Here is a 21,813-nt window from a genome sequence, read left to right as displayed (position 1 = left end):
CTAGCATTTTTTCATTAAAAAAAAGGCCATGTTGAACAACAATTCAAAACAACTCAAAACATATGGTGGCGATTTTCCTACTAAAAGCGAGTTACAGAAAAGAAAGGTAAAGGAGATAAAGTCACAGTTAGCAGCACAACAGTCGATTTTCACAAGGCCTGTTACTAAAGGGAAAGCAGCGACCATTGCATCATTCCATGTGAGCCATGTCTTGGCTAAATACAAAAAATCTTTCAGTGATGGAGAAGTTGTCAGAGAGTTGCTGAAGAGGCGGATTCACTCTTTCAAAAAAATGAAATCGTTGATGCAATAACAAATGTTCAGTTGTCAAGAAACACTGTAACTGGGGAGTCACGTGATGCCATGCGAGGTTTGGACGTGTGAACGGCGAGTTCTGCGCACGTTGCTAGTTTTGATACTTTTAATGTTATAAACTGGTGAGATTTGATACAGCCTGATCCATAACTGTTCTAGGAAGACAACATGTCAAAGAATTCAAAATCTTCGGGCTCTGGAGACATTAAAAGACATTTACGTGTTCAAGCTGACGCCCATCCGGAGGCCTTGGACCAGGGAGTCAATTTGGCCAGAGAGGTTAAAGAGATTTGGCATGAATTGCTGAACGTGTCAACAATGCTGATGAAGGTTGTTGCTGACTTGGAGGATCTTGCTGCAATACGTCGATCGATCACTGCCATGGAGATGAAATTCACCGAGACGGTTACAAGAGTGGCGGATGTCGAGAAACGGATCGATTATCTGGAGTCATCGGAGAGGGAATTAGCTGCTAATCCACTAGCGACCAAAGCAGACTTGGAGCATCTGGGAAAAGTTGGAGGATATAGAAAATCATTGTCGGCGGAACAATGTCCGAATTATTGACATTCCTGAGCGAGCAGAGGGTCAGATATGATGGAATTTCTGCACGGACTCTTTCAAAGTCTGCTCGACATAACAGGCCATAAGATGGAAATCGAGCGAGCAAATAGAGTTCCAGCTCTGAGATACGCTGAGGGAGACAGGCCCCGATCAATTCTGGCCAAAAATCCGATAAAGATCTTGTGTTACACGAGGCGTGGTGTCAAGGAAGGCTTTCTTGGAAAAACCACAACATTTTCTTGTTCCCAGACTTTGTGAATTCGCCAAGAGAGAAACGTGATTCAAGGAATGCAAGAAACTCTTGCATCAGCGGAAGGTCGCTTTTGCACTGATGTTCCCGGCCAAATTGAGAATAGATGCTAAGGATGGCCACAAAGTATTTACATGTCCCCAACAAGCGATGTCCTTTGTAGGGTCAATGGAGTGAGTGGGTCATTGTGTGATACTCATGTTGCAGCCGAGTGGGCCTGACTCACTGAACATTCACTTGACAGTCCGGGGAAACTGGGTGCCTTTTTTGTTTCTTTTTGTGCTGGTTCCACCTAGCGGCTGGAGTTTGTTTTGTGTAGTAACACTCCTCTGGGACAGTGTTGTGGATGAATCTGCATGTTCTTTGTGCTTATGCCTCCTATTGGTTGGAGTTTGTTTTGTGGAGTATTTCTTGCAGGACATTGGAGTGATTGGGTCATCTGTTGTACTCATGTAACAGTCGAATGGGCTGGCTCACTGAACATTCGTTTGAATGCCCGAGGAAACTGAATGGCTTTTTTTTTTTTGTGCTAGTTCTGCTAGCGGCTGAAGCTTGTTTTGTGGAGGAACACACCTTGGGGACAGATATGCGGATGAATCTACATGTTCTTTGTGTTTATCCCACGTATTGGCTGGAGTTTGTTTTATAGATTTTCTTCTGTTATGTAATTCTGTCTCACAAAATTTTTATAGAAACACCGGACTTGAGCAATCCGAAGGCAAAGTTGTCGCAGGGGCTCTCGTAGGCATACATGGACTGTTTGAGTTTAAAGGGATGGACGCTGGTTGGTGCTGTCGTGTGCGGGGTTAATGCTCACGTTTTTCTTTTTTCTGTTTGTTTGGTTCTTGGGGAAGTTCGGGGTTTGACTGTTGCACTAATGTTGGAATGTAGTCTTTATAATTTTGCTTTTGACACAATATATTTTTTGTAATATGTCAAAATGTCACGTTAAATGAGTGGATTGTCTCCAAGTGGAATGTGAATGAGTTGGGGCACCCCATAAAAAGAAGGAAGGTTATTTCTCTTCTTAAACATAAGAAATCTGATATAGTGTTTCTTCAAGAAACGCATCTTTCCCAACAGGAAGCAGAAAAATTTGGGAAGATATGGGGTGGGCATGTTTTCTTTAGTGCTGGCTCAAGTAAGAGCAGGGGAGTCATTACATCGATAAGTAAACATCTACAGTTCAAATGTCTCAAACAGAGTAAAGATAAATTAGGAAGAGTCATTATTGTTTTAGCAGAAATTCAGGGACAAAGGTTGATTTTGGCTAATATTTACGCACCTAACGCTGATGATCAAGGCTTTTTTATAGATCTTGAAGGGATGCTGCAAGCTGCTGGCACCCCTCATGATATAATATTGGGGGGAGACTTTAATCTATTGATGGACTCAATCCTTGATCATAGTGAAGCAAAAGTGTATAAGCCCCCTAGACCAACATTGATGCTTCACAGGATGTGTAAAAATCTTGGTCTTACAGATATTTGGAGACTTTTAAACCCATCTGGTAGGGACTATACATTCTTTTCATCAGTCCATGAGATTTATTCTAGAATAGATTTTTTTTTTATTTTTTATACCTAAGTCCCTCATTTCATCTGTTGTTGATTGCTCAATTGGAAACATCTTAGTCTCAGATCACACCCTGGTGAGTTTAGAGGTGTTGCCACATACAAAGAAAAATTAATCATATAGTTTGCGCTTTAATGTATCCCTTATGCAAAATCCTGAATTCTAACAAATGTTAAAGGCTGAAATCAATGTTTATATGGACCAACTGGTCCTCAGTATCCTCTGTGAGCATGGTTTGGGAGGCATTTAAGGTGGTTCTTAGGGATCGGATCATAGAGTATGCCTCATTCATCAAAAAATCCAAAGCACGAGAATTTGTGGAGTTGGAAGGGAATATTGAAAGTGCTGAGGCAGAACTGATGCGCCGAATGTTGTCTGATGGCCTCAGAGAATTGACCCGATTGAAATACAGATATAATACTATTTTGTCACAGAAGGAGGATTTTTGGCTATTCAGGGTCTTTTTGGTCTTTTTCTACCATTCCCTCAGTGAAATCTACTGGTGGTGAAATTTTTCCTCGGCCATTGATATTAATAATGCTTTTAAAGAATTTTATCTTGATCTTTATAGTTCCACATCTTTGTCTACTGATAAAGATTTTAGAAACTTTGTGGAACCATCAGAACTCCCTAAACTGATGACTGAGCAAACCAAATTATCTTGATTCTGAGATAAACTTGGAGGAGTTTGGAGAGGTAATTAAGGCCTTGTCTACAGGCAAGGCTCCGGGGCCAGATGGCATTGCTGCTGAATTTTTTAGATCTTATGCTATAGAACTGGCTCCACTTTTGTTAGAAGTTATAAGGAATCATTAAAGAATGGTTCCGCCAATCATGACACAAGCCCGAATCAGTCTCATTCTTAAAAAGGACAAAGATCTAAGCAAGTGTAAGAGTTACCGTCCAATTTCCCTGATCCAGCTAGACGTTAAAATATTGTCAAATTCTGGCTAACCAATTAAGTAAAGTTATGAAATCTCTTATACATATAGATCAGGTTGGGTTTATTTGGGGCCACAGCTCTTCTGATAACATTAGGCATTTCATCAATATCATGTGGTCAGAGGCGAATGATCAGACTCCAGTTGCTGCCATCTCACTTGATTGGAAAAGGCGTTTGATATGGTAGAATGGGATTATCTTTTTAAGATTTTGGAAATATACGGGTTCGGGAATACTTTTATTGGATGGATTAAGTTACTTTATAGACAACCGGTAGCGGTGGAACAAACAAATGAATTAATTTCAGATTATTTTACTCTGGATAGGCGCACCCGGCAGGGTTGCCCTCTTTCCCCATTATTGCTCTGTCTTGCCCTGGAACAATTAGCAGCCACGATAAAATATGAAGATGATTTTCCAGGGGTGGTAGCGGGAGGTATGGCACATAAGCTTTTGCTTTACACTGAAGATATTTTATTATTCATCTCCGATCACATTAGATCTATGCCTTGCCTCCACAGAATTATTAATTCCTTTTCAAATTTCTCAGGATACAGAGTAAATTGGTCTAAATCCGAAGCTTTGGCTTTGGCTCTGACAGCGTACTGCCCACTAACGGCTTTTCAGCCGGGCACCTTTCAGTCCAAACAGGGCATTAAGTATTTGGGCATTTTATTCCCAGCAAATTTGTCTGATTTAGTTAAAGTTTGACTCCTTAATAAAAAGGTTTTCGAGCGATGTGGGCGGGTGGGCTTCATTACATTTATCTATGATTGGGAAGGTTAATGTTATTAAAATGAATTGTATTTCGAATTTAACTACCTGCTACAATCTCTCCCTGTAGATGTCCCCCTCTCTTATTTCAAGCAATTTGATAGCATAGCGAAGTCCTTCATTTGGAAAGGTAAGCGTCCTAGATTAAATTTTAATAAGTTACATAGGCCGATTGACAAAGGTGGGCTAGGCCTACCCAAGATTTTGTTTTATTATTATGCATTCGGTCTCAGACATTTGGTCATTGGTCGCTTCCACCTGAGAAAGCCCCTCCCTGGTTTTGTATTTAACAGGAAGTTCTTGCCCCTATTTCGCCATTGCAAAGCCTTTCTATCAGACTAATCGGAGAAGTTAAGCTATACCCAATTTATCTCGCATTTGCACTCGGTATGGACAAAAATGTCCAGAGTGTTTAATCCAGACATTTATTTAAATGCTGCCTCGAGCATATGGCAGAACCCAAAATTATGTATTAATAAGTCCCCTTTCTGCTGGTCAGAGTGGATTGTGAGGGAGGTTAATACAGTCTGTGACCTATATGAGAGTGGAGTGTTGAGATCCTTTGAAAATTTGGTTCAACATTTTGGGATTCCCAGATCTCAGTTTTATAGGTATTTACAGCTGCGCCACCTGCTCTGTACTATTTTTGGGAGAAGCATACACCCCCCTAAAGCGGCATATACTCTGGGAATGGTGACTACTGCTTTTGGAAAAGGTCATGAGGCATCAGTGTATTACTCCCTGCTAATTCAGAGTCTGGGGGATGGAGCTTTAACTTCTATCAAGAGAGCATGGGCGAAAGATTTAAATTTTGGAGGAGGGAGTGTGGGCTAGGATTCTAAAAAACGTCAAGTCTGCATCTAGAGATGCAAGGGTGCACCTTATGCAAATCAAGATTTTACATAGATTTTATTGGACCCCCTCTAGATTGTATAGGCTTGGTCTTAAAGACAAACCCACCTGCTGGCGATGCCAATCAGAGGATGGAGGCACGGCCCATATTTTTTTGTGGTGTCTTGAGATCCAGGAATTTTGGTTGAAGGTTCAGAGTTTTGTGTGTGATGTGTTGGGTACTCGGGTTTCGTTTTGCCTCAGATTCTGTGTTTTGGGCGATGAGGCGGTCATCGATGTGGGGAATATACACATAAAAAATTGGGTTCTGACCAGTGTAATGATCACCAGGCAAATAATATTAAAGGGATGGAGGTCGGCTGGGGCACCCTCATTTCAGTAGTGATTCACTAAGATGGGGAGGGTGGCGGCTTTTGAAGAAGTGTCATTTAGAAGACTGGGTAACTTAGATTTTTTTTGGGGGAAATGGGGCAACTATTTGGAATTTTTGGAGGGCTCTCGGGGAGGGGCAGTGGAGAGAAAGGTAGAGGTAAAAATGTGTGTGATTATATATATATATATATATATATATATATATATATATATATATATATATATATATATATATATATATAAGTTTTGTTTGTTTGTTTGTGTATATACGCATATGTGACCACAGGAAAGTTTGTTGAGGGTCAGGGTGGGGTTGGGGATTGTGAGGGGTAATTGTGGGGTTTAAATGTTGATTCTATGTATATATGTTTTGCTTTTCTTTATTTACTGTAAGAATAAATAAAAAATATTAATAAAAAAAAAGAAAAAAAGAAACACTGTAACAAGGAGATGTGAAGCGATGGTGAAGGACATTGAAGGTCAATTGAAAAAGGACTTTACTTTAGTAATTTTCCCTGCAGTTTGATGAATCAACTGATATGGTCGCTGTGGCACAGCTGTGTATTTTTATTTGAATGGTATTTGAGGACATGAGTACTAAAAAAGAGCTGCTGACAGTTTTGCCTCTGAAAGAACAAACGAGGGGCAAAGATATTTTTCAGGTGAACAAGACTGAACTGCTAGTTTTAAAGATTGTTTCAATTACCACTGATGGAGCTCTGGCGATGGTCGGCCACACCCATGGATTTATTGCACTGTGCAAACAAAGCGAAACTTTATTCATTATCACTGCATAATCCACCAGCAAGCGCTATCTGGAAAATGTTTAAATATGAAAGATGTAATGGGCATTGCAATGAAGGTGGTGTGTTCTATTTGGGCAAGAAGCTTGCAGTGCAGGCTATTTCGCTCACACTTGGAAGAGACGGGCACGGACCACACAGACTCTGCACACAGATGTGCGATGGCTCAGCCGAGGTAAATGTTTGGTGAGGTTCAGAGAGCTTTTGCCTGAAATCAAAGAGTTCCTGAAGTACTCCAAACACACTGAATATGCTCAATTAGCATATGATCAGTGGCTTCTGGATTTGGCATTCCTCACAGACCTGACTGAACTACTTAATGAACTAAATGTCGAGTTGCAGGGACAAAACAAAAATGTCACATGATTAAAAGCGTTAACACTTTCAAAAGAAAACTACAGCTGCTCTCAACTAAGCTTCAACTTCAAGATCTGCTGCACTTCAGTCATTTACTCTTAGAGCTTGTGCAGGGTTTCTGCAGGTTTGAAGGAATGAAATTTAAGACTTTTTAAGGCCAAATAAAATAGAAATGTAAGACTACTTTCGCAATACTTATAATAATAATAAAAAAAAACACATTAAATAATTCATTAGCTGGTAAATACAAAACCACTGAGACTACTTAGATGTCTCTTTGTGTTTTATTTTTTAAATAAGTTAATACAACACTAAAACTCTAAATGAATTCATTAAGAATGCATGTAGCCTGAAGTATGTAGCCTATATTTATGACCCTTCTCTTTAGTCACTTGCTTTCCAGCAAGATGTGACGCAATAGAGAAATGCTTTGGCAATGTCAACGCTTATGTCAAACACGGAAGTGGTGGCAAAAACCATGCGTAAAAAGTAAACTTTTATGGGATAACGTTGTTGAGAAATGATTCCGATGGCTCTCGTTGACTGCTATGGCTTCAAGATCATCAACAGAGCTGACTGGACTGAGGAGATCATTTCAACTCACAACTCTGCAGCAAAAATGAATAGCGAACATGATTATTTTCACAGACCTTATTCACAGTAGCACCATGTTAGATTTTTAATGGGAATGGAAATGAAGCTGTGAGGGATAGACTTCAATGGCATGCACGGTATAAATCTGTAAAAAGCTCCAATATCCCATCTGATTTTCCACAACTCATGTTGTCTGGAGTTTTTTGTCTACTGAGTGTTCTTGAAAATATATTTTTTCCGATGTTTTGTCTGCAGAACGATCCAAAAACACTTCAAACTGCAGTACAACCGATTAAAAGAGACTGTACGTCTATCCCTCACAGCCCAAAAATTAAATATGCTGCTGCTGTGAATAAGGTCTAGCATGTGCTGAATAACATGTATATATTTTTTCTTGGCAAATACTTTAACAGTTAGTTAAAGGGCAGTTCATTTAAAAATGAAATTTCTGTCATCACTGCTCACCCTTGAGTCTGTATGAATTTTTCTCTGCCTTGGAACACAAAAGGAGATGTTAAGCAAAATGTTTAGTCTCAGTCACCATTCACTGTCACTGCATCTTGTTTTTCATTCAATGTAAGTGAATAGTGACTGAAACTCCCCAATATCTCCTTTTGAAATCCACTGAAATAAGAAAGTCATACCGGTTTGCAACAGCATGAAGGTAAGTGATGACAGTTTTCATTTTTGTGTGAAACATCTCAAGTAAAAGTCAAAAGTCCTCAGTTACCTTAAAAATGGCCATTTAAAGTTGACAGTATGTATTGAAAATGTTAACAGATTAAATTATGAAAGAGGACTGTGCTGCACAATTAGTTATGATGTATATTGAAAACAGATTATATACTAAATATTAAATATAATAATATATTTTCATATTATGTATATTATTAATATTATAATTTTATATAATTAGATTATTATTATTTTGTATATTATTACCAAAAAATGTACATTGACTGATTCAGATGGCAGAGAATATACCTGTATATGTCAGATGGAGCTCAAGAGAGGTGGAGATGAGAGATATAACAGGTGTAACTCAGGAGCTGAGTAGTTCTGTTAGCTTTACAAATCTTGTCAAAGGTGATGTAAAATAAGGAAGCACCAAGCTTTGAAAGGCATCGAAAGACACTCCAACCTCGCGCACTTGCAAATTGTAACATTGACAGCTTTGTTGATAAGCAGGAGCGACAGTGTTAGTGCATTGCTCGCTTACAGAGATGCAAAATAACACCATTTGCATTTCTGATTAACGGGATTATGAAGGTTTATACATGTGTAACATCGTAAATTCAGTAAAAATGCACTTCCCTGCGCGCGCTCACACTAAACTCAAGCATCGGCTGCTAAATGACGGATGCACGAGAGAGAGAGAGAGAGAGAGAGAGAGAGAGAAAACGTCTTGATGTTCCCTGATGGAGGGAACGAGACGTTGTGTCGATGTAGTGACACTAGGGGTCACACTTAGGAGCCCCAAACACCTCTGCTTTTTTGAAAAAAGGCCAATGATAATTGGCGAGTGGAATTTGCATGACACTCCCCTAGATATATGGGTATAAAAGGAGCTGGTATGCAACCACTCATTCAGGTTTTGTGCTGAGGAGCCGAGACCAGGTCCCGGCCATTTCAGCAGGTAGTTCAGCGTTGTGGCAAGAGGGACACATCGTCTCGTTCCCTCCATCAGGGAACGGAGGTTACAAAAGTAACCAGGACGTTCCCTATCTGTCACTCACTCGACATCGTGTCGATGTAGTGACACTAGGGGTCCCTATACAAAACGCCACAACTAGCTGAACTGTGTTACGTGTGTGACGGGCAGACTGCTGTGTGCCTCGTAGCCAGCGCACCAGGCTGTCACGTAACCTCCCCCAATGCTCTTATGAGCGTCGAACGATCCATCAGGAACAAGTCAACTGCCCAACTACAGGGACAGGCTAGCCCAGCCGAGGCCTCTTTTCCCTCTCTTTTCTCCCCAAAAAGAGTGGAATTTGTTAACTGACTGGGAGCCATAAGTGTCTGCGTGGGAGGGGTGTCCCTCCCAAGGGGAAGACACCACGGAGACCACACCCCGCCCAAAAAGGGGGGGTAGTATTTTGAGTGGAATACATCACATGGTCTTACCGAGTCTTGTCGGAAGTATATCATGTGGAGAGGTCCCATGGTAGGTCCTACCCGAAGGGGGAGGAGTTTCTACAGAGCATGGCGACCGGGGGCAGAAGGACCTCTGCCCAAGGAAGACGCAGTTTGCCGTCAGGGAAACGATTTTGCGGAAGATATCACATGGGGTCGCCTTCGGGGAACCAGCACATGTGGAGCACCTACCTCAGTACAGGGGCTCATTAGCGCCCGTACTGGGCCGGTCAGCGAGTTTCTCCACAAAGTCAACTGCCAGAGGGCTAAGAAGGAAAGTCATCCAGGGATCACAGTCTGTGAACACGACTGGGAGTCAAGAGCGCATGTCTTCACCCCAAGGGAGGGGAAAACCTCTCATCCAAGTTAAGCAGGTTTCAAAGACTTCTCGGTACTCGAGCCTGTTGCTTCATACATGTGCTTCTCATTTTGCCCAGAATTAGACATAGATGAAATTGCCTGCAATGTAGAAACTCTCTTTAATTTGGACACATCAGCCTTGGAGAATGAAATTCTCAAACTGCAAAATGACCTTGGGATGAAGGCCAGGGCATCATCTGTGAACAAGAGGGAGTTCTGGGAGCTTCTGTTGGAGGAGGAGTATCCTAATATAAGAAGATGTGCCTTTTACCTGTCTGCATTATTTGGATCAATCTACAGTATTTATATGAGTAAGCATTTTCTCACATGAAAATAAGTCTAAGTATAGATCTACTATGACCGATGAACACCTTGTGGACTGCATGATTGCATTCAGCTGTTACTGCCCTGATTATGAAAAGCTAGCCGCCGCTTCTCAGTGCCAGTGCTCACATTATTGTACGTTTTCCAACTAAGATGAGGAAAATGATATGTTAAGAGTATGTTGCTTCCCTGTATTGATGTAAATTAGTTATCATTATTTTTCAGTATCAAAGTTCCAAACTGACATAGGTAGATCGTACTAAGCAGCTCATGATTTCCAGCCATGGGGTTGATGGGGTTAATCAAAGTTTAATTACAGTTCATCCAGCACTTTATCTCAAAAAGTAAAAAAGGCGCTTTTATTTACTGTGGGAACAATACTAGCACACCGTCCCTTTGCGAGTGCGCATGCACGCCAAACAGTGTCTACACTTCATGGAGAGAGATGATGAGAGAGATGCACGGAGAGATGGATTTACAGTCCAAGTGAAAGAAACTATTGATTTCTTTTGTTCCTATGTGTGGATTCCTAATTTTCAACAATAATTTAAAAAGAAAAATTGTGTGAATTCCCTGTACTGTGAACATGGAATGTGTGGGAATAATTGAAACGCTGCATAATATGAGCAATCCCACTCTGAAATTCATGAAGTGGGATTTTTGTACCCTGTAATTTTCATCCCTTTGGAAATTGATGGTGCTAAGACACTTGAAACAGAGTAAGGACAGTTCTAGGAGAGCACGCTCACTGCTCTTGCTTGTCTGTCTGCATGTGCTCATGCGATTGTGCCTCCGCACGCACAATATGTAATGCACACGCTTATTTTAATCTCACTCTCGTCTCTGCACAATCAATATATAATGCGCTCACTCATCTCTGCGTGCTTGGTTAGAAGACTGTGTTCACGGCGTGTAATTTTTGTGCTCTCTTGCTTGTGACGGTTCTAGCAACTGGGCTGAATCTCTCTTACACTGGCACCGGGCCATCGGGCAATCCTTACTGAATTGTCGAGCACTGCTTTCTCTAAGATTTCAGTTGCAATCCAATAATCCACACAACTGAAGCTGTAAAAGGATTTTGCTGTAAGTATAGTGCATTTGCACACCTTTGTAAAGATAGCAAGTGGTAGTCCATACTGGTCCTCCTGCAGTCCAGACACCAGGCCCTGCATCAGTGTGCCCTGCCCTGTCGCCGACTGTGGCTGGACTGTGATCGGCAGCCCTGAATCTGCATCAAATTTCTCTGAATGGTCTGAATTCGCTTTCTTCGCACTGCTTTCTGGCTCATCCAACATTTGAGGCTCCAGCGTCTCCCATTCACTCTCTGAGGACTCCGGAGAGCTACGCTTGGGGGGCTGAAGCTGGAGTGCATCTTGGGTAGTGTTAATAGTCTCTGATTGCTCTGTTTGGTTGCTGATGTCATACTTGCACTCAAATTCTTTGAGTGTGTCAGTGATATCAGTTACAGAAATGGAGAGCGATTCTTCATCTGCAGAGATGATTTCTGGCGGACTGAAGTCCTCTGATACACTCTTCCTGGTTTGATAGTGAGAAGAATCAGCCAGCCCGTGCTCTATCATACCTGAAAACAAAGAATTAAGGTTAAGCAGAGTTAAAAAATTAGGTCAGTTAAGACCACTACTTTAAGAATAATAGTAGAGAGAATTATTTAATTCAGCATTTTCTTTCATCACATTCCCAGTGCATCAGAAGCTTACATACACTTTGTTAGTATTTGGTAGCATTGCCTTTAAATTGTTTAACTTGGGTCAAACGTTTTGGGTAGTCTTCCACAAGCTTCTAACAATAAGTTGCTGGAATTTTGGACCATTCCTCCAGACAGAACCGGTGTAACTGAGTCAGGTTTGTAGGCCTCCTTGCTTGCACATGCCTTTTCAGTTCTGCCCACAAATTTCTATCGTATTGAGGTCAGGGCTTTGTGATGGCCACTCCAATACCTTGACTTTGTTGTCCTTAAGCCATTTTGCCACAACTATACTTGGGGTCACTGTCCATTTGGAAGACCCATTTGTGACTGAGCTTTAACTTCCTGGCTGATGTCGTGAGACGTCATGATGCCATCTATTTTGTGAAGTGCACCAGTCCCTCCTGCAGCCACAACATGATGCTGCCACCCCCATGCTTCATGGTTGGGATGGTGTTCTTCGGCTCACAAGCCTCACCCTTTTTCCTTCAAACATAATGATGGTCATTATGGCCAAACGGTTCAATTATTGTTTCATCACACCAGAGGACATTTCTCCAAAAAGTAAGATCTTTGTCCCCATGTGCACTTGCAAACTGTAGTCTGGATTTTTTATGGCAGTTTTGGAGCATTGGCTACTTCCTTGCTGAGCAGCCTTTCAGGTTATGTTGATATAGGACTCGTTTTACTGTGGATATAATTACTTGTCTACCTGTTTCTTCCAGCATCTTCACAAGGTCCTTTGCTGTTGTTCTGGGATTGATTTGCACTTTTTGCACCAAACTATGTTCATCTCTAGGAGACAGAATGCATCTCCTTCCTGAGCGGTATGACGGCTACGTGGTCCCATGGTGTTTATACTTGCATACTATTGTTTGTACAGATGAACGTGGTACCCTCAGGCATTTGGAAATTGCTCCCAAGGATGAACCAGAATTGTGGAAGTCCACAATTGTTTTTCTGAGGTCTTGGCTGATTTATTTTGATTTTCCCATGATGTCAAGCAAAGAGGCACTGAGTTTGAAGGTAGGACTTAAAATATATCTACAGGTACACCTCCAATTGACTCCAATTAGCCTATCAGAAGCTAAATTAGGCTTGACATCATTTTCTGGAATTTTCCAAGCTGCTTAAAGGCACAGTTAACTTAGTGTATGTAAACTTCTGACCCACTGGATTTGTGATATAGTCAATTAAAAGTGAAATAATCTGTCTGTAAACAATTATTGGAAAAATTACTCATGTCATGCACAAAGTAGATTTCCTAAACGACTTGCCAAAACTATAGTTTGGAAAAAATTAGTTTTAATGACTTCAACCTAAGTGTGTGTAAACTTCTGACTTCAACTGTATAATGCATATCATGTAATGTATTTTTTGTAAATACTGTATATGCAGCCACACATATAAGCCAAACCTCCTTGGTCCTAAATGCATCTGTGACTCTAGTGCTCACGTCTGGTGCATTTCTGTGCTGTCTAAATTACAAATGTTCAGTAAAAACTAATTTTTTTGACTTATTATTTTAAAAGAATTCTCCAAAACAGAGATCAAAACATAGTGAAGGCATAGAGATGGTAGAAGTCCTGTATGTGTCTGTTTTTAGGCAAGTTCACAGTAGTTTAATTCGCTTCTTATTCAAATTCTGAAAAAAAAAAAAAAAAGCACCTCCAGTGCCATTCTAAATGCATATATAAGTGAACCGAACTATTGAGTATCTACATCTGAGATGTTGTTCGTGAGTAGCGCTCAAATATTGCGCACCACGTGAAGGCTAAAAATAGGCGTGCGTGTGCCAACAGAGCAGCGCCATTCACTAATGCACTGGCGCTGCGCGTGCATTTTATATATTTACTTATAAAACACAGCCTTTTGTGATTCACAGAGCTATTGCATGTCTTCAAGTGGCTTTGAATAAAATGCACGAGTCATATGAACTACTTTGTGTTTTAATGGTTCTTTTATGTCATTTTTTGAGCTTGACAGTAACGAACATGACTAACACACAGTATCGGATTTGGATTGGTCTCGTCGGACCGATACACGATCTGTTTAAAAATGTCTGTATCGGAGCCGACACCGATCCCTAGTTTGGGCTACTAAACATTAGATCTCTTTCATCCAAAACACTAATTGTAAATTAAATAATTTAATATCATAGATTGGATGCACTCTTTTTGACAGAAACCTGGCTTAAATCAGATTAATATATTAGTTTAAATGAGCCTACTCCCCAAGGTTATTGTTATAAACATGAGCCTCGCCTGAATGGTTGAGGAGGAGGTGTTGCTACAATTTACGATGATATTTTTGGTGTTACTCAGGGGTCAGAATAGAACTTTAGTTCTTTTGAAGAAATAGTACTTAATGTAACATTGTCTGACATACTGTAAGTAAAAAATCTCTGTCATCTTTACTCTTGCTACTGTATACAGACCCCCAGGGCCGTACACAGACTTCCTTAGGAAATTTGCTGATTTTCTGTTAGATCTAGTAGTTACTGTGGATCAGCTTTAATTGTTGGTGACTTCAACATTCACATAGATAATGAAAATGATACATTGGGACTTTGCTTCCAGTTCGAGCGAATGCTGGCGTGTTTGACTGCTGCTGCTCTCCCATTTTCTTTGATGTTTAGCTGATGGCGATTTTATGCCTTTCATTTGGAGTGACCTCTCGTGAAGTTATGTTTTGCCTTTTTATGGACAATTGACTTTTCATCTGTTTGGGATTTACGGAACGCCTCTACCGACCTAATTCAAGCCCTCCTCACCATGCTACTCTATCTGATTGGCTTACCTGCAAGTACTGTAATTGGACACTTTCGCACCCACTGGTTTTCTGCGGGCTTGGTACGAGCAGTTCTAAACAGGCAGCTTGATCCCTACCTGTTGTTTGTGTTCGGGGGTCTGGCAAGAGTGGACATAAAATCTGGTTGCGTAAATGGGCCATTAAGGATGTTTTGCATCCCTCACCAGTTGCAGCAGGGAATCCGCTACCTGTTTACAGACTCATGTTTTCATTTTCTTTCTGATATGGTGTTCTATTACTCATCTCTGGATTTACAGCATCTGAATTCATCTCAGTCTTCCTGTTAGGAGTTTACAATCATTGTGCTGCCCTTGGAATCACATGTCGGCCCAGGTATGTCCACCGAGGATTTAGTCATGATCTCTGCAAGAGGGTGCCAGCTGTCTCCCCTGACAATTACCATATAACGGCCATCTGGTCTACAGGTCGCCATCTTCCCATCAGTGCAAATATTGAGAGTTGGAGAGTAATTTAAAAAAATCTCAGTCTGCTTAAGCACTATTCTCTTAGCTCTCAGAAGAATGTAGATCCCATCACTATCAAGATGGCTTTAGTGAATGCAAGGTCGATATCTAATAAATATTTTATTCTAAATGACTTTTTTTTTTTTACATTTCGCTCACTGGTGGTGGTGGCGTTGCCACTATCTTTAGAAACTGTTTTAAATGCAGAATTCTGCCTACAGACATTTTTTGAAGTTTTGAGGTACAGTTAACAAAGATTGACATCATGGGTCCCATTCTCTGTGGAGGACTTCATCCATCAGTTTTCAGATTTTCACTCTGGTCTGGTGTCTCATGGAGATAGACTCTTGATTCTTGGGGATTTTAACATTCACCTCTGTTGTCCATTAAAACCTATGGTAAAGAATTCCTATTCCTTATAGAATCCTTGAATTTAGTACAGTCTGTCTCTGGTCCTATGCATAATTTGGGTCATAGTACATCTTGTGCTATCTCATGGCTTCTCTGTATCTAATTTGGAGGTTCTTGATGCTGGTATTTCTGACCACTACTCGGTTCTGTTTGAATCTGTTTGCCCTTATCCTCTACCTACTTTTTCTCAGCCGTTACGTCACTCCCATGCAATTCATTCTTCTACCGCCAAGTTATTTTCAGATCATTATTTATTCACACTTCATAGATTATCTTACTAATATTGTGGATACTGAACATTTGGTTGAAGTTTTTAATAAATCTGGCTCTATTACTCTTAACAGTGTTTCTCCAATCAAGCCAAGGAGAGTTAAGAGTGCCTCCCAGCCTTGGCTAAACGAAGTCACCCATGCTCTCAGACAAGACTTTAGAAAAGCAGAGCGCATTGGAAAAGAGACAAGCTTCAGGTCTTATTTGCTATATTAAAGGTGTGTTTAACTAATTATCAAAGATCAGTAAAGGAGGCTAAATCAACATTCCTTTCTAAATTAATGGCTGAAAATGCAAATAGAAACAAAGTACTGTTTAATACAATTGACTGTTTTAAACCCAACTACTAATGCCTTTTCTGATGCATCCCCAGAGACGTGATAAAAATAAAAAAAATAAAATTTCACAAAATAGAACAGATTAAAGGTACTCTTGCTCCTTTAAAATTTTACCTACCACAATTATCTCCTCCTCTCAGCTGTCTGATTCACATTTGAATCAGTTTCTGCATCCCAGCAAGCTGAAGTAATTTCAAAGATGAAGTGCTCTAGTTGTAAATTGGGTGTTCTTCCTGCATGCCTTTTCAAGAATGTTTTTATGACTATTAGTTTTAGTGTGACAGTCATAATCAATAGCTCCCTAGCAAATTGATTTGTTCCAGCTAGTATTAAACATGTTAGTGTTCAACCTTTGTTAAAAAAAATCTGTGTCGATCCAGCTATACAAAATAATTATAGGCCAATTTCTAAATTGCCCTTTATTTCTAAACTCTTGGAGAGAGTCGTCTCATCGCAGCTCTACTCCTACCTGAACACCTTTAACATTTTATACATGTTTCAGTCTGGTTTCATACCCTTACATAGTAGTGAATCTGCCTGGCTGAAGGTCAATAATGACATTCAGCTCTCCTTGGATTCAGGCTCATGAGCTGTTTTAGTTTTATTAGATCGCAGCGCTGTGTTCGACACTATTGACCATACCATCCTTCTCAATCGCCCTGAGTGTATGGTTGGCATCCAGGTCCTGGCCCTGCAGTGGTTTGCCTCCTACCTGAGAGATAGGACTTTTTCTGTAAACTTAGGTAATTTTTCCTCTTTGTCAGCTCCCTTATCGTGTGGTGTCCCTCAGGGATCCATTTTGGGTCTGTTACTCTTTTCCCTCTATATGCTTCCTCTGAGTTTTATTTTTCAGAAATATGGCATATACCATCACTGCTATGCTGACGACTCACAATTTTACCTTCCAGTTAGGTAAGACACTAACTGTCCTTTTGATAATCTACTGAAGTGCCTTGAGGACATTAAATGCTGGATGGCGAATAATTTTTTACAGTTAAACGAAGGTAAAACTGTGTTGATTTTAGGCCCTTCCACATCCTCCTCACTTAGCTGGAAGCCCAGCTAGGTCCTTTTAATCTGAATGTACAAAAGCACATTATAAGTCTCAGAGTCATTTTTGACTTCACTATTTTTGATAAACATCTCAAAACCAAAACATTGTCTTTCTTGTAAAGATCTGAAATTTGTAATCCACTCTTTAATTACATCATAGCTAGACTACTGTAATTCGCTGTACATTGGCCTCCCACAATCTGCTTTATCACGTCTGCAGATTGTTCAAAATGCAGTAGATCTGTTTTTAACAGGGTCAAAAAAGGGGGATCATATTTCCCCCGTATTAGCATCTCTTCATTGGCTTCCTGTTAAGTTCTGGGTTGATTTAAAAATTCTTCTCTTTGTGTATAAGGCACTCTCCGGTAGGGCTGGACGATATGATGATATAAAGTGTCAATCGACAGAGATTTTGCTATATCGTGTATATCGCGACATCTATCAGTGGGCACACTTCACGTGAAACTGAAGCCAGGCTTGAGCGGGGAATGAATTCACCAGTTATTTGCTTGCGCTGGTTTAACGCCAGAATCAATAAAGGAATTATGCAGATCAGGCAATGTCACAAACGCGCCCACAAACTCGTGGCTGATTCTTTGCTATTCTGATTTTCCGGGTTGGTTCTGAACGCTCTACAGTGGAGGATGCAGAAGTCCACCGTGATCTGACTGACACACGCTGCTGGGACAGCATCACTGTGATCCAGACACCTGGATCATCTCTTTAACATGCCGAGGTGCGCTTGACTACACAGCACATCTGTACGTCTCCATCATTTGATAATTTTTGCTGATGTGATCAAAAGAAAAGTTACGAAAATGAAGGGGAGCTTGTTATTAAAACAGTGCGACATCTGGTTCACAAAAGCTGACACAGATTAGAAAAATTTAATCTGCAAACTGTCACACAACGATAATCAACTGTGGTAATACGAACAATCTGTTTGAACACTTTAAAATGAAGCACGCTAAAGAATGTTATGAAAGCCAAAAGATGCGCTCACATTAATTTCATCTATTTAATTTATATATTTATTTTTTGCAAGAAGTGTTTATAAATACATTTCAAATTTATTTTCAGCAAGATGTGTTATTTTCATTGTGTATTTTTTACTAAAATTATGTAATATTTTGTTACTTTGCTTTGAAAAGATCTTCAGTTTCTTAAGGAAAGTTTATAGTAATACTGGTCAACAACATATCAGACTGAAATGTGGCATAATGTGAAACTGAGTATTATGGTAAGGTTGATTTAAAACTGAGTGTTTATTTTATTTTTAACTTTGTCAAGTTCTAAATAAAAAGAATATTATGTAAGAGGAAGTAGTTTTCATTTAAAAAGTATTTATTTCACTGACTAGATTTTACAAAAATAGGCATTACAATATGGTTATTTATTATGTTAACCGATTTTTATTGGTTTTCCAGAAAAAAAATACTATATTGCAATATATATATCGTTAACGCAATGTAAAATTTTGGTCGATTTGGACGATTTTGGTCATATCGCCCACCCCTACTCTCTGGTCTTGCACCACAATACATTAGCGACCTTCTCCTACCTTACTCTCCTCCCAGAGTGCTCAGATCCTCAGATCAACTTCTCTTACTTGTCCCCCATTGTCGCTGTAAATCCAAGGGTGATCGGGCCTTCTCTGTGGTCTCCCCCAAACTCTGGAATAGTCTTCCCTTTCACGTGAGGTCTTCTTCCTCTTTTGGAAATCTTCCCTTATTTTCATTCTCTAGTTTTTGAATATGTTTAAATGTAATACTGTATTTTATCTCTGACTGTTTTACTTTTTAGATGTATGTACTGTATTACTTTTTTTATTATTTATTTCTTTTGCATCTGGATTTTACAGCACTTTGGGTCAACTTCTGTTGTTTTTAAATGTGCTTTATAAATAAATGTTCACTTGACTAGCATTTCTCTATATTCTCAACTCTGCTGGGGTCAGAAAAAAATGTAACAGGACCAAATAATTGCCATAATCATACACTAGATTTAATTCTGTCTTATAGAGTTGATGTTAATAAAATAGCAATTCTGCCACAGTGCAATGACATCTCAGATCCTTACCTCGTCTCCTGTATGTTGCACTTAGCTAAGGTCACTTAATCAACAACACGTTATCGATCGGGTAGAACTATTCTTTAGACCACTAAAAATAGCTTCACTAATAATCTTTCAGATCTGTCCAAAATACTGAACATGCTAAAAGGTTCAGAAGAATTTCAAATTGTCACAGAAATATGAATAGTCTTTTCTAGCACTCTAGACAGTGTCACCCCCCTTCAATTAAAGAAAGTTAAAGAGAAAAGACCCGCACTGTGGTACAATGGTCATCCTCATGCTCTTAAGAGAGCAGCTTGGAAAATGGAATGCAAGTGGAAGAGTACAAAATTTGTGATGGTTTGCAGTGCATGGAAGGACAGTGTCTCTAGCTAAAGACAGGCTCTAAAAACCGACAGGTCTGCATATTTTAGCAAACTAACCACAACAATCCTAGTATTTATTCAGTACCATTACTAAACTGACATGAAACAAACCTTCGACTGAACCAGATATTCCCTCACAGCAATTATGCAACTGTCTGCAAAAGCACCTCAGAAGACTCTGTCTCCTAGTATTCTGTGACGAGGAGGAGGGCATGGCCGGGCTGTGAGGATGCACGCCCGGCACTAAATTGTCCTAATCAGCCGGGAGGGGGTTAAAGACGAGCCGGAGGTGCCAGTTCGAGAGAGAGTGAGACACACGTGGCCGCTATGTATGTGTGTCTGTGTGTTTGTTTGTTTAAGTTCATTTATGTCATTAAAGTTTCGACTGTTCTGCCGGTTCCCGCCTCCTTCTTTCCCAAACCCCGTTACATTGGTGCCGAAACCCGGGATGGAGGAGGGATGCGCTGTCGTGGAGTCGTCACCGCTGCCGTCCGCCAGGGGACAGAGGAGTCACTGCTGGCTGCCAGGAGTTGGAGGAACCGCTGCTGTCCTCCAGGAAGGGGAGGAGCCGTTACCGTCTGCCAGGGGTCGGAGGACTCATTGCCGTTTGCCAGGGGAGGAGTGGCTGTCATCCACCAGATTGCGGACAAGTGGCTGAGGGGACCGGCGAGCGAGTTTTCTCTCTCTCTTACTCTCTCCCCCTCGCTCTTTCCCATCCCTCATCCCACCTGCCGGAAGAAGGATGGCCAGAAGGGCAACACCTCCCCTCCAGGAAGGGAGGGGAGTACGTCAAGCTGGAGGTTTCCCCAGCCTGAATCAGGTGGTGGAGGAGTGTGATGAGGAGGGGGCGTGGCCGGGCCATGAGGACGCATGCCCGGCGCTGTAATGTCCTAATCAGCCGAGAGGGGGATAAAGACGAGCCGGAGGTGCCAGTTCGAGAGAGACATACGTGGCCGCTGTGTGTGTGTATGTCTGTGTAAGTTCATTTATGTCATTAAAGTTATGTTGAGTGTCCTGCCGGTTCCCGCCTCCTCCTTGCCATCCTGAACCCTGTTACATATTCCCTACGCGAAACTTCAGTACTTCGCTGTAAAAGGCCATGAAGAGCAAACAAAACTTGTTAAAGCATCAAAACCAACAATATGTATGCTAGATCCTATACCCACCAAGCTACTGAAAGAGGGGTTTTCTGAAATCTCAGGACCTCTTCTCAATATTATTAACTCCTCGCTATATATAGGACATTAATTTAGACCCCAGAATTTTCAAGCTGGCAGTTATCAAACCGCTTATCAAGAAAGTCTAAAATAGTAGAAAAGGTAGTGTCCTTACAACTACATTCATTTTTACAGGGAAATGGTATCTGTGAAGAATTTCAGTCAGGATTTAGAGACAAAGAATACAAAGACCACTTATCAGAGTTACAAATCACTTGCTCTTATCGTCGGTCTGCGGCTGTAAGTAGTCTTATAGGGTGGCATATGTCACTTTGATTGATGAGGGGGCATGGCCGGAAGTAGCTGAAATCATGCCACGTTCCAAATCACCGAGATCACATTTTTCCCCATTCTGAGTGTTGATGTGAACATTAACTGAAGCTCCTGACCCGTATCTGCATGATTTTATGCACTGCACGATTTTATGCACTGCACTGCTGCCACACATTTGGCTGATTAGATCATCACATGGATGACTGTTGGTGCCAGACGGGCTGGTCTGAGTATTTCTGTAACTGCTGATCTCCTGGGATTTTCACGCACAACAGTCTCTAGAATTTACTCCGAATGGTGCCAAAAACAAAAAACATCCAGTGAGTGGCAGTTCTGCAGACGGAAATGCCTTGTTGATGAAAGTGGTCAACAGAGAATGGCCAGACAAAAACTACAGTAACTCAGATAACCGCTCTTTACAATTGTGGTGAGAAAAGTAGCATCTCAGAATGCTATTCTGAGATGCGGGTTGGTGCTGTTTTGGTGGCACGAGGGGGACCTACACAATATTAGGCAGGTGGTTTTAATGTTGTGCCTGATCGGTGTATACACATACAGGAAAACACTCACCTTTGAAAATCACATTTCCAATGTTTGTAGAAACCACTCGGCACATGC

General features: G+C 40.8%; 1 protein-coding gene across 2 annotated transcripts in view; it reads right to left on the bottom strand.

Annotated features, from left to right (window-relative positions):
• avl9 (AVL9 homolog (S. cerevisiase)) overlaps positions 1-21,813 on the bottom strand; it is a 77,210-nt gene that overhangs the window by 38,669 nt on the left and 16,728 nt on the right. For both annotated transcript variants that reach the window (XM_051666960.1, XM_051666959.1), the window contains exon 10: positions 11,322-11,797. In XM_051666960.1, the coding sequence (XP_051522920.1) occupies positions 11,322-11,797 (476 nt within the window). The remainder of the gene's footprint in view (positions 1-11,321; positions 11,798-21,813) is intronic.

This window comes from Myxocyprinus asiaticus, chromosome 32 (genome assembly GCF_019703515.2).
Source record: "Myxocyprinus asiaticus isolate MX2 ecotype Aquarium Trade chromosome 32, UBuf_Myxa_2, whole genome shotgun sequence".
Classification (NCBI taxonomy): Eukaryota; Metazoa; Chordata; class Actinopteri; order Cypriniformes; family Catostomidae; genus Myxocyprinus; species Myxocyprinus asiaticus.
Note: the sequence above shows the minus strand (reverse complement) of the source record. Positions and strands in the feature narration are given on the sequence as shown.